The sequence below is a fragment of the Labrus mixtus genome, chromosome 12 (assembly GCF_963584025.1).
Source record: "Labrus mixtus chromosome 12, fLabMix1.1, whole genome shotgun sequence".
In the NCBI taxonomy this organism is placed as follows: domain Eukaryota; kingdom Metazoa; phylum Chordata; class Actinopteri; order Labriformes; family Labridae; genus Labrus; species Labrus mixtus.
Genome location: NC_083623.1, coordinates 25,921,216 through 25,942,291, shown reverse-complemented (window position 1 = coordinate 25,942,291; position 21,076 = coordinate 25,921,216). Strand labels below are relative to the sequence as shown.

At 40.4% G+C, this 21,076-nt stretch overlaps 2 protein-coding genes and 1 long non-coding RNA gene across 5 annotated transcripts in view; 1 reads left to right on the top strand and 2 right to left on the bottom strand.

Annotated features, from left to right (window-relative positions):
• LOC132984533 (uncharacterized) overlaps positions 1-21,076 on the bottom strand; it is a 301,578-nt gene that overhangs the window by 260,935 nt on the left and 19,567 nt on the right. The window lies entirely within an intron of this gene.
• On the top strand, positions 506-10,349 carry katna1 (katanin p60 (ATPase containing) subunit A 1). Of its 3 annotated transcripts, XM_061052700.1 has the most exons (11): positions 506-642; positions 2,114-2,279; positions 2,368-2,507; positions 4,851-5,046; positions 5,176-5,291; positions 6,600-6,705; positions 6,788-6,946; positions 7,535-7,661; positions 8,481-8,615; positions 8,693-8,819; positions 9,001-10,349. In XM_061052700.1, the coding sequence occupies exons 2-11, from the start codon at positions 2,118-2,120 to the stop codon at positions 9,197-9,199; spliced, it is 1,467 nt and encodes a 488-aa protein (XP_060908683.1). In that variant the 5' UTR covers positions 506-642; positions 2,114-2,117; the 3' UTR covers positions 9,200-10,349. The 3 variants fall into 3 exon arrangements, with proteins under 3 accessions (XP_060908683.1, XP_060908681.1, XP_060908680.1); XM_061052698.1 differs by lacking the exon at positions 506-642 and having other exon boundaries at positions 1,240-2,279; positions 4,872-5,046; XM_061052697.1 differs by lacking the exon at positions 506-642 and having other exon boundaries at positions 1,240-2,279.
• On the bottom strand, positions 11,471-19,311 carry ginm1 (glycoprotein integral membrane 1). Its single transcript, XM_061052696.1, has 8 exons — positions 19,157-19,311; positions 18,921-18,992; positions 18,733-18,832; positions 17,273-17,427; positions 16,782-16,941; positions 16,457-16,686; positions 16,027-16,190; positions 11,471-14,615 (listed from the first exon to the last, which is right to left on the bottom strand). Exons 1-8 carry the CDS (start codon positions 19,244-19,246, stop codon positions 14,510-14,512), a joined length of 1,077 nt encoding a protein of 358 aa, XP_060908679.1. The 5' UTR covers positions 19,247-19,311; the 3' UTR covers positions 11,471-14,509.

Sequence of the window (21,076 nt, the reverse complement as noted above, 5' to 3'; positions counted from 1 at the left end):
TTTAATCTGGTTGTCGCTGGAACTAAACACATTACATTACTGTTTACGTAGCATTGACTGTACCGTTTAACTGTCACACAGTTATTTTGTAGGCTAAAGTTCACGGTAGTAGATGGTTTTCCTGACTTTTTATCTCATAATTTAGACTGTTTATCTAATTATTTTGGTAAAAAAAAAATGATGGTCAAAAATAAAATCTCAACAAAGCCAAATTTATATATTTTTTTTTAACTGGCGGAAATGGGCTTCCATAGCTCCCTGTATCCTCCTCTCCCCGGGCCGCTCATTTTTCACTTATTGGGACCTCAGGGGCTCCGTACCTTTACAATAAAATGCAAATAAAAGAAAAAGGGTGAGTACGGGTCCTTAGTTTAAAAAATGCGACAGGTATTCAACCCAAAATAAGTTAAAATCATTAAAGCATTTATTCTTATTTGACTGTGTTGAAGTGACTGGCTTTTACTTTGAAGGTACTCAAACAGCATACGAAGGTGCCCTGTGTTGACTTCCGGTGATACCATCTGAACTACAGATCGTCGTTTCGGACCGGTTGTAGGCTCCGTTTGAACCAGCTGAACTCTGCTTGTGATCATCGTTGAGTGCTCTGAATTATACTTATCCTCCTTGGTTCAACATTTAACTGTGAGTGTTGTACGGACAAAGTTAATCTGTAATTTAGGATAGAGGGGAAACATCCGGCTTGAGATTCAAACTGAGGGATGTTTTAAAGTTTGCAAAGTCCGCATAAACCGTGTATCGTTACACGTAAGGTCACTTTTATAATTTTTAAGTTATTTTGTCATCCAACACAATAAGTAGCTCTTTTGTTTTACCTAACAGCACAGATAACATGGACGTCTGCAGGCATGTCGCATTTTGGCAACATTTGGGCGAGGCTACGGCTAATTCTTTATTCCACCTTTAGTTTTACTATAAATTAATATAGACGAATGCCATAAAGTTGGACATGTAGCTTATGTTGTACATTTTGTGTCAGGGTTACGTGAAAGACAAGTTTGTTATAGTTTTTAAATTAGTTTTATTTGTAAGTCTTTTTGACTTTTTGTTTGTTTTTAATGTTGCTTTGTGCGTAGCCCCTTAAGTCCCTCAAAAGTAAAAGAGTTAGATGATAACTTTTGTTAACAAGATAAATCATGTGCAAGATATTAACTTTTGCGTACATCATAATATCTTGCACACGATAATTATACTGTTAGCACAAGTTATCAACTTACTTGTGCACACAACATATTTTTCCTTTACTTTGGGGGACTTAAGGGGATCCGTAGGCTCGTCAGTTCAGTTTTTATTTTTGAAAATGCTTAGGTTTAGTTTAGTTATAAGTGGCTTCTGTTAGTTTTATTTTTTTGTCCCTGTATCATAAATGGTTCAAAGAAAGATATCAATCAACCATTTGTTTAAAAAAAAAAACCCTCTAGAATATGATATAAGTTAGGGAACAAAAGGTTTGACCTTCTGCACTCTGTTAGCTCCTAAAAATATAAACTGAGGTGTCTGAGGAAAACTGTAAGGACAGTGTGTTTGTGTAAAAGACAAAAAACAAGAACAATGATTTTATTTAATTTGAGTTAGTCTTGTAAACACACAATACAGTTTCAGTTGGGTTAAAGTTTTTTGGTAAAGTCTTGTTTTTTATTCCAGTTAACAAAAAATGTTTAATGGGTTAACCCTAACCCATAACCGTTTTGAATATTAGTTTTTGCCAACGATAATAACTTAAGTTCCAGAAACACATAATAAGGCTTACTCCTGCTTTCCATTCACATCATGTGCACAGTCAGAATAAACTCCAGCTAACATTTAGTGTTGGATGCTCTCAGGTAAGATTTAATTTGCGTGGTGGTGACTGTGTCTGACACTGTTTGCTGTGATGCTTTGTGTACTAGCAGCTAGCTAACATGAGATGCTTTCAATTTAGTTTACCTTTTTTCACTGTCTTACATTTGACTTAGAGAGAGCGAGACAATTCAATTACAGATGTTTCCCTGCTTTAATAAACTCTGTGCGACTACTATGGCAGAAACAAAAATAAAATGCTCGCCGGAAATTGCAACGATGGTGACGTTTCTACTATAACCTTTTATTCCCCCAGCACCATGAGTCTGCGAGAGATCAGTGAGAATGTGAAGCTGGCCCGAGAATATGCCTTGCTGGGAAACTACAGCTCTGCCAGTGTTCTCTATCACGGATTGCTAGAACAAATCAAGAAGTATGTGTACACTGTGCGAGACAGCAGTGTTCAGCAGAGGTGGCAGCAGGTAAATGGCATTAAACACACGTCACAGATTGTTTTGGAAAGAAAGAGTCACAGGCTTTTCAGATGTTTTCTTTCTGATTTGTTTTCAGTTGTGGCAGGAAATCAGTGAAGAGAGCCGACAAGTTCAGGACATAATGTCAACTCTGGAGAACTTTCAGCTGGACACAACGCCTGCTAAACCCAGTAACCATGACGATTTTGACATAAGACCTGTGCATGTGGAGCAGAGGTATTCATTCTTGTATGTTGCTTTGGTAAATGTTTGTTTTTCACTTATTGTAAAACACATTTGACACCTCAGACACACTGCAGTACCAGGCCTCTGTTCACCTTTGCAGGGTGTAGACTTCTAATCGGGGGTTGTGTAAGCTGTTTTCCAGAGAACATTAGCCTTGATGTAGTCATATGATTAAGATTAGTGCGCTCGAGTACCTTTTATGTGAACTTGTTTGTTCCTGCTTTATTAATCCCCAGCGGGGAAACTCATTTGCCACCTGGTCAATTCATACACATGACAAACTATATCAACAGTACAATCACAACGGACAACAAGTAAATAAATAACAAACACCATTGAGACCATTTGAGTCATAATGTACAGCCATGAATCAGAGCCACAACTAAAAATGATCATAAAATATCTGACTGCTGCTTAAAGGTGCACTATGTAGATTTGGTAGTGAAATTTGAAAGTTGGAGAAGTGAAACAAATCTATGCTTTATTTTCTGAACTGACAACACAAACTTTAAAGAAAAAATGGGTCCCTGGAACTCTGTTTAGAGCTTAAAAGCTTCCAGGGGAGTTGCGGGCCCCCCACCATAACTTCTTGCGTAGCATTTTATCTTCAAACAGTGTTACATGGATCACATTTTCCTCTGAGGACAGTTTGTGTATAGAGTCATGAACATAAACCACTGAATCTGTACACTTCTCCAACTTTTACATTTCTATACCAAAACTACATAGTGCTCCTTTAAAAAAAAAAAAAAGGACTATTAAGGATTTCACACTTGCAGAAAACCTTTGAAAATCTCTTATTTGCAGAAGGACTGACTTACCCTAGTAATTTATGCACAGAAAGTCTGAGTGGGCTGATGTGAGAACGCAGCAGGATATAATGAGGAGAATTCACCTCGAGCGAGAGGATGGAAACGATTACACTCTGTGACTGACAACCATTTTCAAACCGTACGATCTTTAACAATCATGATGAATGTAAAATGTGTTTCTGACAGACGACTGCCACTCTGTCAGACTGTCATTCTCATCATGATCAAATTAAAATAAAATAAAATGAAATAGTGTGAGTGATCATGAAAAGTAATATCAGCAGTTATAATAATGAAGTTGTTTATGATCTTTTGGTTGTAACACTTATTTCGTTGATAATCTTCATGTCAAACACTTTTTTAATCCCAGCTCATCGCAGACCGACTCTTTACAAAGTGACAGATGTTAACAGTCTGTTTAAATGTCCGACGGTCCATTTAGTGTCTTTTTAATGTCCGTCTTTTCTCCGTTATTAAACTCTGCTTATATTGACAAGTTTTACTTAAGTCTGATCCGCAAGGGGCCGGTCTGTCAGTATAAAGTCTTTCGGTAAGACTGGTCTCATGTTTCCTCGATCATAGCTCCTCCGAGTTATTTCCTCGATCCTCGGTGCCAATTTAAGAGGCTTGAGACGTCCTTCAAAATGGCGGCACGGAACGACTTCCGGTTCAAGCGAGAATTGAGGAGAGAGGAAACGAAAAATAAGAGACATGAAAAGTACCCTGTATGAGCTTCAATGAGGCATCACTAGTTGCACACTGAAGGAGTTTGTCATTTCATACATCTACAGATTACACAGTGAGAGGAAATTTTGTTCCTCCAAGACCGTGATGCTACTTAATACAATAGAGAATTCAGATTTAAAGGTCACATATTATGCACTTAACATGGTTTTTCTAACACTAATGTGTTCCTGGTCTGTCTACAAACCCCCCAAATTATGAGAAAAGTCCATCCTCTCTGACTTTTGCCTGTTCCACTTTTCATAAAATGTGTGCTCAGAACAGGCTGTTTCTGTGTCTGTAGCTTTAAATGTAAATGAGCTGTGTCTAACCACGCCCCCTCTCTGGAAGGGATGTGGTCCGGGCTTTCTCGCTCCATGTCCTATTGTTTACATTGAGAAGGCAGACTCAGGGCAGAACAAACACCTAGCTGTGGGAGTGTCACCCACCTGGGGGAGGGGCTACTGCCCTTTGTGATGTCATGAAGGGTTTATCTCCAAACAGCCTGTTTGAGCACACATTTTCTAAAAAGTGGAGCTTGCAGAAGACTGAGAGGATGGACTTTTATCATCATTGGGGGGTTTGTGGACAGACTAGGGACACATATTATTAAATTATCTGTAAGTTAAGGCCTTTGCACACTGAGTCCGCTGCATTTAGTTTTCCATTAATAGCAAAAATTTGCAGTATGAGACAAAAAAATCTTAGTCAAGTACAAATTATTGGCCTGGGATGAATAAATCCACAACTTAAAAAGATATCATGAAGTCATATCCATCTTCCTCTCCTCCTATCACAGACATTCTCCTTGTCCTGTCAGGCGGGTTTCTAACGTCAACAAAGACAGCAAACCTTCAAACAACCGGCTGAGTGTGGCGGTGCGAGCCCAGCAGAGACACTCGCCTCGTGGGGCCAATGGGGACAGAAGCAAAGCCTCCAAAGGGAAAGAAAAGAAGGAAGCAAAGGAGGCTGCTGGCAAATCAAAGGATGATAAGGTACTGTTTGTACTGTTGGTTAAACAGTGTCCTCATGCTGCTCACCCTTACCCAGCCGGTTATTCTAGTTTTTTTGTCTGGGAAAATGTGTGTTGAATCAGGGAATTAATGTTTTGCTCTGTGTTTCAGAACAAAGCTGACGTGCAGGAGAAAGAAGTGAAAAAGTTTGACGGGACAGGATATGACAAAGACCTCATTGACGCTCTGGAGAGAGATATTATTTCTCAGAATCCAAATGTCAAATGGTAGGTGTTCATTGTTTGTTTTTGTTTTTTTGGCTGTTTGTCCTCGGGGGTGTTTCTGTGGGATTCAGAGTTGTAAACGCCCTGCAGTTGTAGAAGTTGAAGTTGCAGAACCTACCCTATAGCACTTAGTCGCTACCACAATCAGAGCAGCATCGCAAACCTTCAACAGATCCAGGCTACGTACATGCAAGCTCCAGGTAGTGACAACGTTGATACTACTACCCTACCACATGGCCCCTCTTGGCCCCCACAACTCAACCGTGGTGACCAATGGGCAGCAAGAGCCAGGACATCATCAGGGCTGTCAAGTGGGAACCCGTCTTTACCGGTGTTTCGCCCAATTAGTCCCACGACACCTTGAAAAGGCTGATCTGTGAGCTCCAGCGTCCCAGAAAATGAAACTATACATGGCACATTGGCTCGTTATACAACCTGCATTTATTATGAGCTTAATGTTTGTTGGAGTATAAAAGAGACATTTCAAGGATTTCCCTTTCTCGTACAAAGAATCTTAGATGGGCCATAACAAAACTTTCTTCCAGTCGATCCTAACAGCATTCGATGGAAGCGAGCGTCAGCGACAAAATTCAGATTGATTTATAGTTTCCTATTTGAGTGTCCTCACTGCCTATGAGCGAAGCAGTGCGATGATGGGTGTCGTTTTTACCCTGACGCGCCATTTCTACTTTCCTCTCTGTCGCTCAGGTACCATGATCGATAGTTCGCTCAGATAACCATGAGCTTGTTAGCTTGTTGTTCAAAGTGGAGATAGAGGTGCTTTAGTAATATCTGACTCGTGTCAAAGCTCCACCCTTCAGTTTGTCAACCTTCAATACAAAAACACTAAATGGTAAATGGACCATATGGCTTATATAGCGCTTTTCTTGTCTTCTGACTACTCAAAGCTCTTTTACACTACAGGTCACACCTACACATTCACACACTGAAGGTAGAGGCTGCTGTGTAGTGAGACCATCAGAAGTAACTAATCCATTCATACACCGCCACCGAAGCAACAGGAGCAATTCAAGGTTAAGTGTCTTGCCCAAGGACACATCAGACATGTTGCCCAGCTGGGGATCAAACCCTCGACCTTCCGGTTGAGAGGTGACGACTCCACCAACTGAGCCACAGCCACCCCTAGATGTCATACTGTTTGCAAAGGGGAAACTAAAATCCTCAAAGCATAAATATTTAACGGATGCAGTGAGGAGAGTGAGCGTGCGATTGCGCGTGATGAGCTGTTAGGACGCGATGTTAGCAGTATTACTTGTCATTTCTGATTTCTTTCAAACTGTTTTTCTTTAGGGACAACATTGCAGATTTGGAAGATGCAAAAAAACTCCTAAAAGAAGCGGTCGTGTTGCCAATGTGGATGCCAGCGTTTTTCAAAGGCATACGTAGACCATGGAAGGTGTGGACTTCAAGTCATTCTTGTCAGATTAGCTGTAATATGTATGTATGTATATGTTTAAATCTATTGTTTTCAACTCCAGGGAGTGCTTATGGTGGGACCGCCTGGTACGGGGAAAACACTTTTGGCCAAAGCAGTTGCCACCGAATGCAGAACCACATTCTTCAACGTGTCCTCATCGACTCTGACGTCCAAGTACAGAGGGGAGTCGGAGAAGCTTGTTCGCCTTCTCTTTGAAATGGTAAGTCTTCAGGCACGGGACTCGAGCAGACTCATGGTGCGTTCCATTTGATCTCGGAAGTCGGGAATTCGGATTTGCTAGTCTGATACGTCATTAGGAACGCCCCCCACTCTGAGAACCTCGTGTGTTATTTCCTAAAAGGCCTGCACATTAGCCATGGCTAGAAGTCCTATATACATACTGTATATGTTTAATTAGCTTGTTATTTTAGTGTAACCTGCTGAATTTAACGGTTTATATGTTTGTATTGGACATGGTGACGGTGGCATGAGTGGCTGAGTTTATTGTTTGTTAAACTTTAAAAGCAAAGACATTTCTTGGAATGGAGCAAACTCAGCACTTTCCAGCACACATTTCTGAAGCCTGGTGTGGAAAAAGTGTACAAAGTAACTCAGAAAAAGCCGGTCTTCTCATTAATATGGCCAGTGAGATGAAATGAGAACAGAGAGCCTCAAACTAAGAAGTCAGCCTTAAGGGGACACTTACGAATATTCTGCCTGAGCTTCATGTCGAACCCCAGACCTAACAGCTCGACTGATGGCGGTGACTGTTAAAAGTTTTCTGCACTCTTTGTGTGTTCCTGTACAGGCACGTTTTTATGCTCCCACTACGATCTTCATTGATGAAATTGACTCCATGTGCAGCCGCAGAGGGAATTCAGAGGAGCATGAGGCCAGCCGCAGAGTCAAGGCAGAGCTACTGGTGCAGATGGATGGTATGAAGCCCGTTACATGTTCTTCTCAGGTGTTTTCATCAGGTCCTCTATTCACACCTTGTCTTTTGCTTTCTTAAATTTGTGGAAACAAGTCATCTTTACTGTTACGACCAGACCGGGGGGAGGTGACGCTCTCCTTCCTCACTCCCAATGATGAGCCACAATCGAACGAATATTAAGAGCACAATAAGTCATTTATTCAAACTATTTACAAAAGTAATCAAACTCAGGGAGAGCACCGGTCTAAATAATAAACATAACATCGAAGTGAAAAACTCTCATTGATCTGGTAAAAAAAACTTAAATCACAGCGCGACACAGTAAAAAAAGATCAATGAATCTGCTGACAATAGTCACAAAGAACAAAAACAGCCTTGAAATGATATTCTCCAACTCCACAGGATATTTAAACAAGGTGTGTTTTGTGTTTGTCCTTTGCGCTTTGTGGAACCGGTAAACTTGGAACCCCAACAGAAGGGTTGCAAAAAAGTGGGACGGTACAGATCAGTTGTTTTGGTACCATTCCCAACTTTTGACAGTGGGAACACCAATAAATGTGTAACGAACTGAACTAAACCGGACCGCTTGGTGGAAATGGGGCTTTAGAGCTTGGTAAGGTATTGCCCCTGCTGTTTACAAAGAGAACTAAAAACAAACACAAATGCAAAGAAACAAATATTAATAGATGTTATCGCTCCTACACTGAAGTTATACACATTTTAATGCAACATGTGTCAGAATGTAAGCAAGTGAAGAAAACTCTTACGATGAATATGTTTCCCCTAAACTTGATCTGTGGTTTTATCCTCCTGTATGTAGGTGTCGGTGGAGCTTCAGAAAATGATGATCCATCCAAGATGGTGATGGTGCTGGCTGCTACCAACTTCCCATGGGACATCGACGAGGCTCTGAGGAGACGGCTGGAGAAGAGGATTTACATCCCTCTGCCTTCAAGTACGACTTTTTCTCTCAAAGCTGAAAATTGGCTTCCTGCCCCCTCTGCTTACTCACCGTTGCATTTATGCTTGCAGCTAAAGGCCGAGTGGAGTTGCTCAGGATCAACCTGAAGGAGCTGGAGCTGGCCACAGACGTGGATCTGGACAAGATCGCAGAGCAGTTGGAGGGATACTCGGGAGCAGACATCACCAACGTGTGCAGGTCAGACATCTCTGTTGGTTTTCATCCTTTGATAAAGTTCATCTTCATCAAAGTCGCTGTTTCCCAAGCAACACAATAAATGGCTGATTCTCACTTGTTGTGTGAATCTTAGCTGGTGTATTAGAAGTTAATGTGCCCCTGTTGAAATCTGTACAAATGAAAGTGTTGTGTGTTGCTGCAGGGATGCCTCTCTGATGGCCATGAGGCGAAGAATCGAGGGTCTCACGCCCGAGGAAATCCGCAACATCTCCCGGGATGAGATGCACATGCCCACCACCATGGAGGACTTTGAGTCGGCTCTGAAGAAAGTGTCCAAATCGGTTTCTGCAGTCGACCTGGAAAAGTATGAAAAGTGGATCGAAGAGTTTGGTTCTTGCTGAAAAACGCGAGTACGTGATCGGTCTCTGCTGGAGTGTGTTACTACGGTTACCCCGAGTTATAGGAAGGTTGTGAGTGTACGGTGGTGGCTGTATGTTTTCTAAATTAAGATGTTGACGAAAGGAAGTTGGTTTGTTATTTTTGGTAAACAAGACGGGCTGTAGTCATTCAAATGTTATCGTTCAAGTGCACAACCAAAGTACTAAACTTTGAGTCGGACAAAACAAGCACTTCGACTTCAGGACGATTAAGACCTGATTGTTTTTTTAAGTCATACGACTCATTTTGAAGTTGAGCCGAATAACTTTCCCCCCTGATCTTACCTGCACAAACAGTGTCTGAAATCACTGTGGCAACAGGAGGCCTGCTCTTTTTATCACTCTCCCACCACCTATCCCATAAGAAAGTTGACAGGGATTGTATCATTTATGCTAATTAGCTTGTGTTTATTGGTGATGCAGGGAGTGTGTGTGTGAGGGCGGGAGGGACGGACGGACGGACCAAGTTTTTCCTGCTGCGTGTTGCCAAGTTAAGCCGTGCATATGAGATGACCTAAATCAACCTCTGTCTGTGGGAGTTTTCTATTATCAATAGTGAATGACCTGTCCCGACTTAACTCATACAGTGTGAGCGCTCAGGTCGGAGAGTGTGAGTACATGAATTGTGAGCTTTGGTTGTGCGTCGTAAATGAAATAATAATAAAAAGCCCTACCTTGTCAGTGGCAAAAACACAAGCTTTTAGTGAACATGATTTATACTTTGATCGGTAGAATTCGACCTGAAAGATTATCTCGCAGCTGCAGCTTGTGAACGAAACAAACTACTGGAGCGATTCACAAACGTTCCTCCAGGTTTGAAAAAGAGACAACGGGTCTTCACTCTGATCGACTTAAGTCATCAAACAGTCAACGTGTTAAACCGGTAAATTAGAGAAACCAAGATTCCTGATTTCCAGAGAGGACAACCAAAGTGTCACAAATCAATCAAATGAGACACCTGTTTGTGTTTTGATGCCTTGGATTTTATTTGTGGTTTTCTGATGTAATTACTTTTGAACACTAACAAAATAATTCTCTAAATAAAGCTGACATTGATTATTAACTTTAACAGATAAGTTTATTATAAAAGAAATAAAGATATTCTTGAAACGTTCACATTTGTAACATTGTGCTGCTGAACCATCAATGACTGTTGGCTGTGAGTGGTTGTCATGGTGGTCAACATCTTCGGGACGACGTTGTTCATCCTTCAAACATGTTTGACTGTGTTTGTCTCACCAGACATTGTCAGCACACATTTTTAAAGTGACCTTTTAGACTGAACAGTGTAACCAGAACATTTTGAAACTTCACTGTGGCCCTAATATTCAAAGAACACAATCATGTAGAAGAGGGACTTAAAAGATGAGAACGTCTCTCTGATGACAGCAGAACAAACGGGTACTGTACATAGAGAGGGGATTGTTTAAACTTATCCCTCGGTCTTTTCTTTTTGAGGTTATATTTTTTGGAGAAGGTTCCTGGTTTGAATCCCGGTCTGACAGTCCACTTATCATTTTAACAACAGAAAGATTTTAATTTGTCCAGAATCATTTTTTACATCCATTCCAGGTAACAAAAAGTTCTCTGATAATATTGGAGTTTAGTCTAAAGACTGTCAAACAGGCTTCAGTTGTTTAACTGTTTTATTTAAACCTGATGTCTTTAAGGGGACAAGAGCACCAGCCCATCGCGACCCCCTAATGGGAAAAAACAGTGTAGATAATGGATGGGTGGAAGTTATATCTTGTACATATATTGGATAGGATAGCTTAAGAGAGACAATAAATGATGGGAGGAGATAGTGGGGGATGGCATGCAGCAAATGGCCGAGGTCGGATTCAAACCCAAAGGCCAACAGCCTCTGTACATCCGTCGTCCCCTATCACTCATTCTTTGCAACATTTAATTGAATAGTTACAAAAAACAAAAATGTACAAGAGCCTCACTTAAGATATTGTTTAAAAGGACATTCATTCATACTGACCGTTGGATGGACAACCAGGAAACTGACACTTAAAATAAATATGTGTGAGAAGCATCACTCATCAGGAATCTGTCTTCAAATAGATGAAACTGCATGTGAACTGCTGTGTACCTACGCCATGCTGAGCTCTGTGCCTTGACTCCAGAATAGAGGCCGTCTTCAGCTGGCCAAAGACAACGCATCAAGTGTTTGCAGCATCTCTCTCACACACACACACACACACACAAAATAAGCAGACAGGGGAGGCGTTATAGTCTTAAGGAAAGCATTTAATCAGCAGGATTTCCACCCGATCACACAGTCCAGCTGTTATTCATACAATTTATCATCACAATGTCTCAAAAGAAAGTAACACGAGTCGACCAACATTTCAACAAAGAACAAATTAAAATATACAGAATAGTTTTTCTTCTGAAGAAAATCTGACATCATGCCTTACAGGCTCATTTCTTTTCATCTACAGCACTTTGTTGTTTTCAGTCGATCAATTCGAGGCTGATCCAAATTCAGGTTGAGCTGTTTTGCGTCATCATCATGCAGCTTCCTAGTTTCTTTTTTTTTTTTTTTTTGATTATTGTATACTTTGCTGATTGAACAGCGCAGAGCATTCACTAGCTAGACTACACATGCACCTCTTGCTGTTACAGCACATCATGCACTCTGCAGGTTAACTGGACCTCAGGGAGGCACAAGCAACACTTCTGCTGCTCCGAGGTTTCACAAACAGGACGTTTGCATGACAATTTTAAAATAATCAGTGAATCAAACCTCCACTCCTTTGACCAGAATACTGCCTTGTGCCCACCTGCTTGGTTCCTCGCACGCCGCCTCGTGAAAACTAGCCCCCCACACACACAGACACACACACACACAGAGACTAAAGCCTGTTTGACTCCATTCACACCAAGGTGCAGATTATTTCCAATCAGTAATTTCTTGAGATACACATCAGTCCAGTAATAGTGATTTATCTTATATATGTTTAGAGTGCATAGACAATCTGAACAACCTCACATACATTCTCCATTATTAGGAACAGGAAACCACACGCTGAATAAGTCGAAAGAAAGAATTCAAAATGACAGTTTTTCTTTTTTCATAGATCTCCAAAAGTAGCCAGAGGCACCGAGAAGAGAGACAATCATTAAGTGAGCCTCAGAAGTGGACAGCTGGAGTTTTTTTTTAAAGTGGTGACATTCAGAGGTTTGGAAGAGAGGAAAAGAGTTGATACTGAACGTGTGCACACAAAAGTCGTTTTTTCGCATCTGGCCGAGACGCTCGTGATCACGAAAAATAACTAACGCATCTACCCATGACATCAGATTGAGAGACGATGGCTTAAAGTCGTCTTCTTCCTTCACTTCACGGAGGACAGAGAGGGGCTACTGTCTGCCTCAATAAATAAAGAAATGTACTCGATGAAGATTCAGTTACACTTCACATACTCCATCTCAGCAGTAGGGAACAAGTTTGGAGAGAAAAACAAAACAAACAGTGTGACCTGTACAGAAGTGCTACATGTAGAAAGTTGTTTGTTTTTTTGGTGAATTTAAAGAAGTTGACGTCATTGGATCGCTCCCTGAAATACTCAGTTTGTTCATATTCATGTGTTAATCCGACAGTCTTTATATATCTCTCTCTGTTTTTGTGAAGGTTTTGGTGACAACAGCCAACTGAAAAAAAAACAACAGTCTCACCACAAAGTGCTTCTAGTAGCTTTTTTTGAAGCTCTTAATCGAATCACATAATCCTCGACAATTTGAGGAACTTCCATCGAGTTGCTCAATCGGCCTTTTTCCAGTTTTATTCATGTTTTGCTAAAATTAGTCGCATGTTTCGCTCTTTATTCCTTTCTTGCTCAGAGTTTGGGGATGAATGACTTCCTGTAAACTCGACCAGTTTCAGGCAATCCCAATCTCACAATAATAGTGCTTTCACACCTGCAGAAAACTCCTGAAATTCTTGGAATATTTCCTGGAGGAGCTGTATGTGTGAACGCAATCAGGAGAATTTTTTGCTCAGATTTCACCTGGAGTTTCTCCTGCCAGACTCCTAGAACAATGAGATGAATGCCCCACTCAGCAGTGGCTGTGGATCAGTGGTAGAGTCTCTCTACTCTCTCAGACAAGGTCAGGGATCGATCCCCAGCTCCTGCAGTCATTGGGCAAGACACTTAACCCCAAACTGCTCTCGCTGCTTCATCAGCGATGTATAAATGGATGAGTTAATTCTGATGGACTCTTACTCAGCAGCCTCTACCATCAGTGTGTGAACATGTAGGTGTGACCTGCAGTGTAAAAGAGCTTTGAGTAGTCAAAGAACTATACAAGCTCAAGTCCATTTACCATTTACTCAGGTCAGTTAAACAACTCAAAGTCTGAGAAAAACCTGCAGACAGACACAAAATGTCATTTTTACATTTTGAGTATTTTATTGTTTATAATTAGTTTTAAATTTGGAACAAGGTTGTAACAGTTCAGACGTTGCTGTCTGCATGGATTCATCAGGATTATTTCTGAGCAATAGAAAAAAAAACACATGTTGCTTGTAGTGAACAAGTCGTTTTCACGTTATGACTTGAAGCTCATATTCACCAGATTTGGAAAAGTCAGAGGAGCGTGTGAATGCAGAGAAACCCTCGGCAAGAAAGGAAGATGCCTGCTCGATAAACTGTTGACCTTCTCCTTCAAATCCAGAAAGTTCAAAACGTGTAATCACGCATGAAGAATGGCTACAAGAGGACCTTGAGGTGAGATCGTTTTTTTAACCATCTCTAAAGGAACGCCACATAGCAGTGTCATGTGAAGTGGGTAAAGGAAAAAGTACTTAGGGTCATTTTCCAGTTAAAAGGGATTTGTTTCTTTAAAAGGCAAGGAAAAAAAGAGCTGTGATTAAATAAAGTGGCTTGCCTTGAACTCTGTCTCGTTTTAAAAAGTTTGACGTGTAAACTACGAGCTGATAGCACGGACGCTGGTACACGCAGTGCGGGCGTACCACAGCTCAACCCTGAAACAGTGCTGTGACAGCTGACATCATTAGAGACCGAACTGGAGAAACATCCTACTAACCTTTCCCTCGACTAGCAACTCACCAACTAAATCATTCAGGTCAATCGGGTGGCTGAAAACACGTCCTTTTTTTCTACAAGTTGTTTTTAAAGGGTTAAAGGAAGAAGTGAAGCTGCCATCAAAACCAGGCCATGCTAACGACGTAACAGTAACCGCGGTTAAAGAACGAATAAGAACAAACTGAAAAAAATAAACGGAGCTGGCGAGGTCAATCCTCACTCAAGGCTTCTTCTCGTCTTCCTCTGCTTCCATTTCGATGCTCTCCAGAAGGTTGTGCTTCTCCTCCTCTGGCATCAGAGTGGCGGGGTTTATGTGGAAAATGTGCCTGCAAGAAAAGAAGACTTCAGTAAAACCAAAAAACAAGAAGGACAACTGGTGCTCAGGGTGGCTGGGAGGGAGACTACAGGATAAAGTCAACTGCTCTTAAACATTAATACAACCTTAGGGGGGGAAAGCCACCAGGCTATCCACTTAGAGACAAAGATTAAGATAAAGGTGGAGTCAGAATGTTTGTTGCAGTTTGTAAACACAACTATCAAACTGGGCTCCTCCTCCTGGACTCACTGTCTCCAGAGGCGCACCCTCACTGCAGGACGAAGCGTGTACGTTTACTGCTCGTACCTTCGCTGCAAGCTAATACAGAAGCTAACCACCGGTGCAGAAGCTCGGTCTTTGGCCTCATTTTGATGATATTTTCTCTTCTTTGCCGCTACATCCACATCCGTCATGTTCACCACTAAATTGTATCCACTAAACTCACTCGCGTGCTGTCATTGGCTGAGAGGAAACACACAAGCTCCCCAACCAGAAACGTCCTGAGTCAACCAATATTCTGAAAATAAACCAGATGTTTTAAAGGAGACATATTATAAAAAATCCACTGTTAGTGTTTTAAACATATATTTGGGTAACCTGAGTGTCTACTGACCCACAAAATGTGAAATAAACCCATCCAGTCCTTTGTTTGTGGTCTGCATAAGTCTTATAACACAGAGAAAAATGCTCTGTTTCAAATGTGCTCTCCTTGTGATGTCACAGTGGGATTCTGGTAAAAAAAAAATTCCCCTCCCCTCCCCTGGTATCTCCACTCATGGACTCCACCCCCAGTCTAGAGCAAAACTTTTGCGCAGGTCGGCCATTTTTTATTCTCGCTACAGAGGAGTGATGTCTACAGGGAAAACTCAGGGGGGGGGGGTCATTACATTTAAAGAGACACACACACCAAAACGGAGCGTTCTGAGAGAGCTGGTTTATACAGGGTCACAAACCTCCTCTGGTGTTTGATTCATGTTATATTTTGACCAAAGCACAGCACAGATGTTTCATTTAGACCACAGAGGACTGTTTGAAAAGGTGGAGGAGGGGGATGATATGTCATCTTTAATGTTGTTATGGTCTCTGTGGTGAATTGATACACTGTTCTCTGGCATCCTGCAGAAATAGAAACCTTGTGTATCTGCTGAGGAGGACTCAGGACTGCCGGAGCTGAGGCTGCCGGAGCTGAGGCTGCTGTGTCGGAGCGTACACGGACATGCATCTGGTTTAATTTAGCAGTTATTCAGTCACTTAGATGTTATGTAAATATATACTGGTCTAATTCATCCTCCAGGCCCTGTGATAACATAAGTAGACCTCCCCTTCTACGGATCTTTGCTCTGATTAATTATCCATATTTTGAATATCAGGTATCTTAGGTGATCATTTGGTGAAATAATAACTTTAGAAAAGAAACTTACTTGTGTTCACAAGCTGGGAAGAACATGTCCAAGATCTTGACGATGACCGCTGATCCAACGACGCCGATCACCACCACCCACATGACCAGGAAGAACAGAGGAAGTGACTCGGAGCAAAAGCGCCTCAGACGCTCTCTCACCTCCTCCACCCACTGACACATGGCCTGAGGACAGGACGAACAAGGACATGTGAGCTTTACCCAAGAAAAGAAGACGCTGCTTCAGCTTTAAGCACAAGTTCCCAAAGTGTTTCATTAGTAGTTCATCAGTACTGAAGCAGAAAATGTTCCTTCATCCTAAAATCTATCTTCTCCACAGACCACTTTATGAAAACATCATTTAAACTGCTCACAGAACATTGTGAAGTTAACACTCTTGAGCAGTACATACTGTGTTACGTAAACTAGCTCGAGCATCAGATTTGGCTTACAGAGTAAGACGATACGAGTTCTTTTGGCGGAGACTCCATCTGAATCGGATCGGTCTGGCTCGTCTCTCTATCTTCAAATTCATCATCGTATCTGACGTCGTACAGCAGGTCGGGGTCCATTCGGAGGGGAGTCTCTGGGAGCTTCCCCGGCGCTGCAATCTCCTCCTGGGTGGTCTCTGTTTGCTTCAGGGAGTACTGGCTGGTGGTCTGAGAAATCAGCTGTTCTTCGTCTGATTTAAGAGAAGAAGAAAGTGCCTGATAAGACTGCTGTAAGGTTACTGAACAACAACTACTAGAGAGAAAAGAAGACGACATGTTTTGGTACCTTTTCTACGATTTGGTGGATCTGTGACGACAACATCGTTCTCCCGGGGAACCCTGAAGATCTCGCTGTGTCCGATGGGGTAGATGTTGGTGAACTGAGCCAACTTCTGAAAATCTGGGCTCATCAATATTTTCACCTCACACATCTCAGGCTGCTGGACCTAAATAATCCCAGACACAGTAATATGAGCTCACACATTAATACGTCCAGTCCACATCCTGTTACACTGCATTTGAAATGATCTGTGATAAAGATCAACAACAAAAACAAAACTTCTATATCCTGTTGACTTGAAACTTTAAGACAGACAGCTGACTAGTTTTTAAATGATGGACACTCAGACACAGCTCAAAGCTAGCTCGTTGTTTGTAAAGTACATCCAGCTGGAAACAAACAACAAACAGTAACTATGTTTATATATGCATTAGTGATTGGGTAAGATGGTCGGTCGTATTTGAATCAGTGTGAAAACTCAGTGATAGACACTTTACCTCTTTGCCCTCCATCTCTATAACTTCACTGAACACCTGCAGAGCCACCACCTCCTCCGAGTCGCTGTACAGGCGGTTCTGGCTAACCATCACCCGGGTAACGGTCGACACCAAGTCCCCAGATTCAAAGTCACTGCTCCCGTTTATGCTGTCCACTGGAAAGACACAACTCTTTGTATTCAGTGTATGTCATGGATATGTCTTCCAATTCTCACACTGTTTGATGATGAATGCATAAATACGACACCAGTCATTCAGCCAATGGTTGTTTTAATCAAGATTTAAAGGAGCATTATGTAACTCTGACACCTAGTGTTTAAAATGGGTAATGCAGTCCAAATTCTAAACATCAGAGAGAGGTGTCTCCCTCCACCCCCTCCTCTCTGGAGTCGATGCTCACACAGGTTGCCATGTGGTGGACACTGAAGCTTCAGTGTTTATCCAGCTCTGCATGGGTCTGTAAACCTTTCTGTGTTCTAACCTCTCTCCATTTTTCAAAAGCATCTCCAATATTGATCCTAGTTTGATCACGTTTCTGCTCGTGGAGCTTATTAGAAACATGCAGAGACTTTTTAGGTCGGGTACAATCACTTCTATCTGAACCACTTCTCTTGCCCGCTTCCATCACTGCAACACCTGTTGACCTGATAACTGCTCTTATATCTGACAAACTGAGGGCAAACTGAGTCATAGAAACTAATCAGAAGAAGTACCGGTAGATCATTTCCTCAGGTGTACATAAACTAAATAATTTGACACCCAAATTAAAGCTCTCTCAAATATCATTGTAGAAGATATTCATTTATTGTTAGAAATTACTTTAGTATTTTGTTTACTAATGTTGGGTGTTGTTGTTTATTTAGTTATTCTTAACGTTTATTTTATTTAGAATAGTTGGTCATAACGTTTCTTTTGCTAGTTATTTGTGTAGCTAATTTAGTTTTACATAATCTTTTTTGGGTATTTGGGTTACACTGGGGGCAGCCGAGGTTATATAGGTCAGAAGGCAGGTAGAGGACCAGCATGCACCATGGGTGGGTCTATGGGTTTTTTTTTACCAGCAGTAGCCGTAATTTTCTTTGTCCTTTTGTTTGCCTGTTTAAAGACTTAGGGCACAGTTGGCTCAGCGGTTAGGTCGAGCCACATTAAAGAAGGCCATAGTCCTCTGAGCAAGCTGCCAGGGTTCAAATCCGACCGGCGATTCCTTTCCCACACGTCATTCTGAGCTCTCGCTCTCCCCAGTTTCCTACTCTAATCCACTGTCCTCTTGAATAAAAGCAAAAAGTCCAGATCTAAAATATACTTTTAAAAATTCAGACTGTCTGGGCACGCCACATCCCCACAGTGGCCTTTTGATTATGTTAAAAGTTGTATTCAGATTTTTCTGACCAATAGCCATTACAAGCATAAAATGAAAAAACAAACAAACAGATTGATCACAATAGGTTTAAAAAACTCACATAGAAGAGCCTGACAGGTGAACCTGGTGACCCCCGACAGCTCTACAGGGATGTCATTCACCAGCACCTGCTCGTCACCCACAGATATATTTAAGTTGATCTGAAAGGAGACATAAACACATTCAGGTTCAGATGACTGTATTTAGAAGACTTCATGCCCTGTGACTACATTTAATAAATTGGTGTACCTGCAAGTTGTTGGAATCGTGTAACTCTGTATCCGCCAAAGTCCCTGCTGTCACGTTGATCAGGATGTTTTCCTGTAGCGATCAATACATGAAATACATTAAACAGCATTTCACTACACAATGTCTTCAAAGCTAATGCCAGAGACGGAGCATCTCTGCTAATGCTATGCTAACATCTATCTCATCGGCTGAGCACTTTTATTTATGTATTTATTTACATCCGCTTTGAGTCTTACCGTATTCAGTTGCCTGGGCGGTGACTCTGTGCTTGTTGCTGAAGCAAAAAGAAGACATAAAACACTCAATGTAAGGCCTGCCATTTCCATTTTGTGTTCACTTGTTTTACCAGCAGCAGGACCCTTAAAACAAAAACATTGAGCGAAGGCGTATGACCGCGCATGCGCATGATGCTTTGACGCAACATCATCGCGAGATCACAGACGCCCAATATGACGAGATCCCACGAGTTTCAATATTACCTATAATATTAATATCATATTATTATTTATTATTATATATATATAATATATATTATTAATTATTATTATTAATATTAATATAATATTAATATATATATAATATACCTATAATATTACCACGTATAATATTACCTATATTAAAAATATGAATATGTAGTGTATGGTAAACCCCTTAATATGGTCAATCTTTGATAAAACACTGAGTATGTACAGTCTTTAGTAAAACCAAGGAAGCGATAGGGAAGGTAGAACAGTGGTCATATCAATCACTCAATCAAACTTTATTTATATTGCACCTTTCAGACAAATTAAATTGCAGTTCAAAGTGCTTAACAAGAGTGCAGAAAAGTTATTGACAAAAAGTAGTTTATAAAATCATTGATAAAATCATTGAGAGACTAATGCACACCAATAAGAATTTAAAAAAAATATGTATAAAAATAAAATAAAATAAAATATGACACATAAAAGCCACAAGATATTAAAATAAATACATAAGAGGAAAATATTTAAAATGGTAGTAGGATAAAAAAGACAATACAGTAATGTTAAGATTTGAATTTATATAAAGCACTATATAAAAGCCAGACTGACTAAATGAGTTTTAAGACTGCGTTTAAAAATCTTGATATTCTGGGCTCCTCTCAGAACCTCAGGAAGGTTGTGAATGGGCCTTTCTCCAAGTAAGTCTTATATTTACCAGAAAGAAAGGGAATCAGAGCCTGAAGTTTTTTAAATGATCTTCTTTATCCATATTATGATCATATAGTATAATGTGGAAATGTGATTATTGTAATTATCTGCATATTTGGTTATATCAAAAGGGTATCAAAGATCTGGTAGTGCCCCTCGAGCCCTTTTCTATGAGGGACAAAAAATGACTAAAGTACAAAAAAAATAAAAAATGTTGGGAGAAATGCATACAATAATGTATAAATAAATATATAAATGCTGAAAACAATACATCAATTAATAAATAATAAATACACTTTGTTAATGAAAAAGGCTATTTATATATTTTTGCATGTATTTATTCATTTATTAGCGTATTTCTACAGTTATATATTTATCAATGCATACATTTCCACATTGAGTTATTAATTTATTTCCGTATTTTTACATTTACACATCTATTTATTTCTGTGTCCAGGTCGTAAGAGGAGAAGTATATATGTAAATTTGCTTCTGTCTGTTTTTTAAAATTGACCAATCCTACTTCATGTTAGGACGGACCACTTAATTTACATATTTACTTTTCCTTGTACAACATGGACACAGAAATATATAAATAAATATATGAATATATTTATTTATATATTAATTTTTATATGAATTGTTGCATTTATATATATATATATATTAATATATTTATTGATGCATTTATTTAATTATTCATTTATTTATACATTATTGTATGTATTTCTCCCAACATTTATTTATTTATTCATTTATCTATACTTTAGTCATTTTTTGTCCTTCATACTTTTCGTGGTACCTACAGTCTTAAATGTACTATGGGAGGCAGAGCCCTCAGCAATCAGGCCCCTCTCCTTTGTCAACAAACGGAAATAACAGAACATATTATCATTCACTCTCAGAAGTACGAGCTTGTTTTTCTTTTCAAAATTATGATATAGTTCGCGATCCACACTCAATACCAATAGATGGCGGTAATGC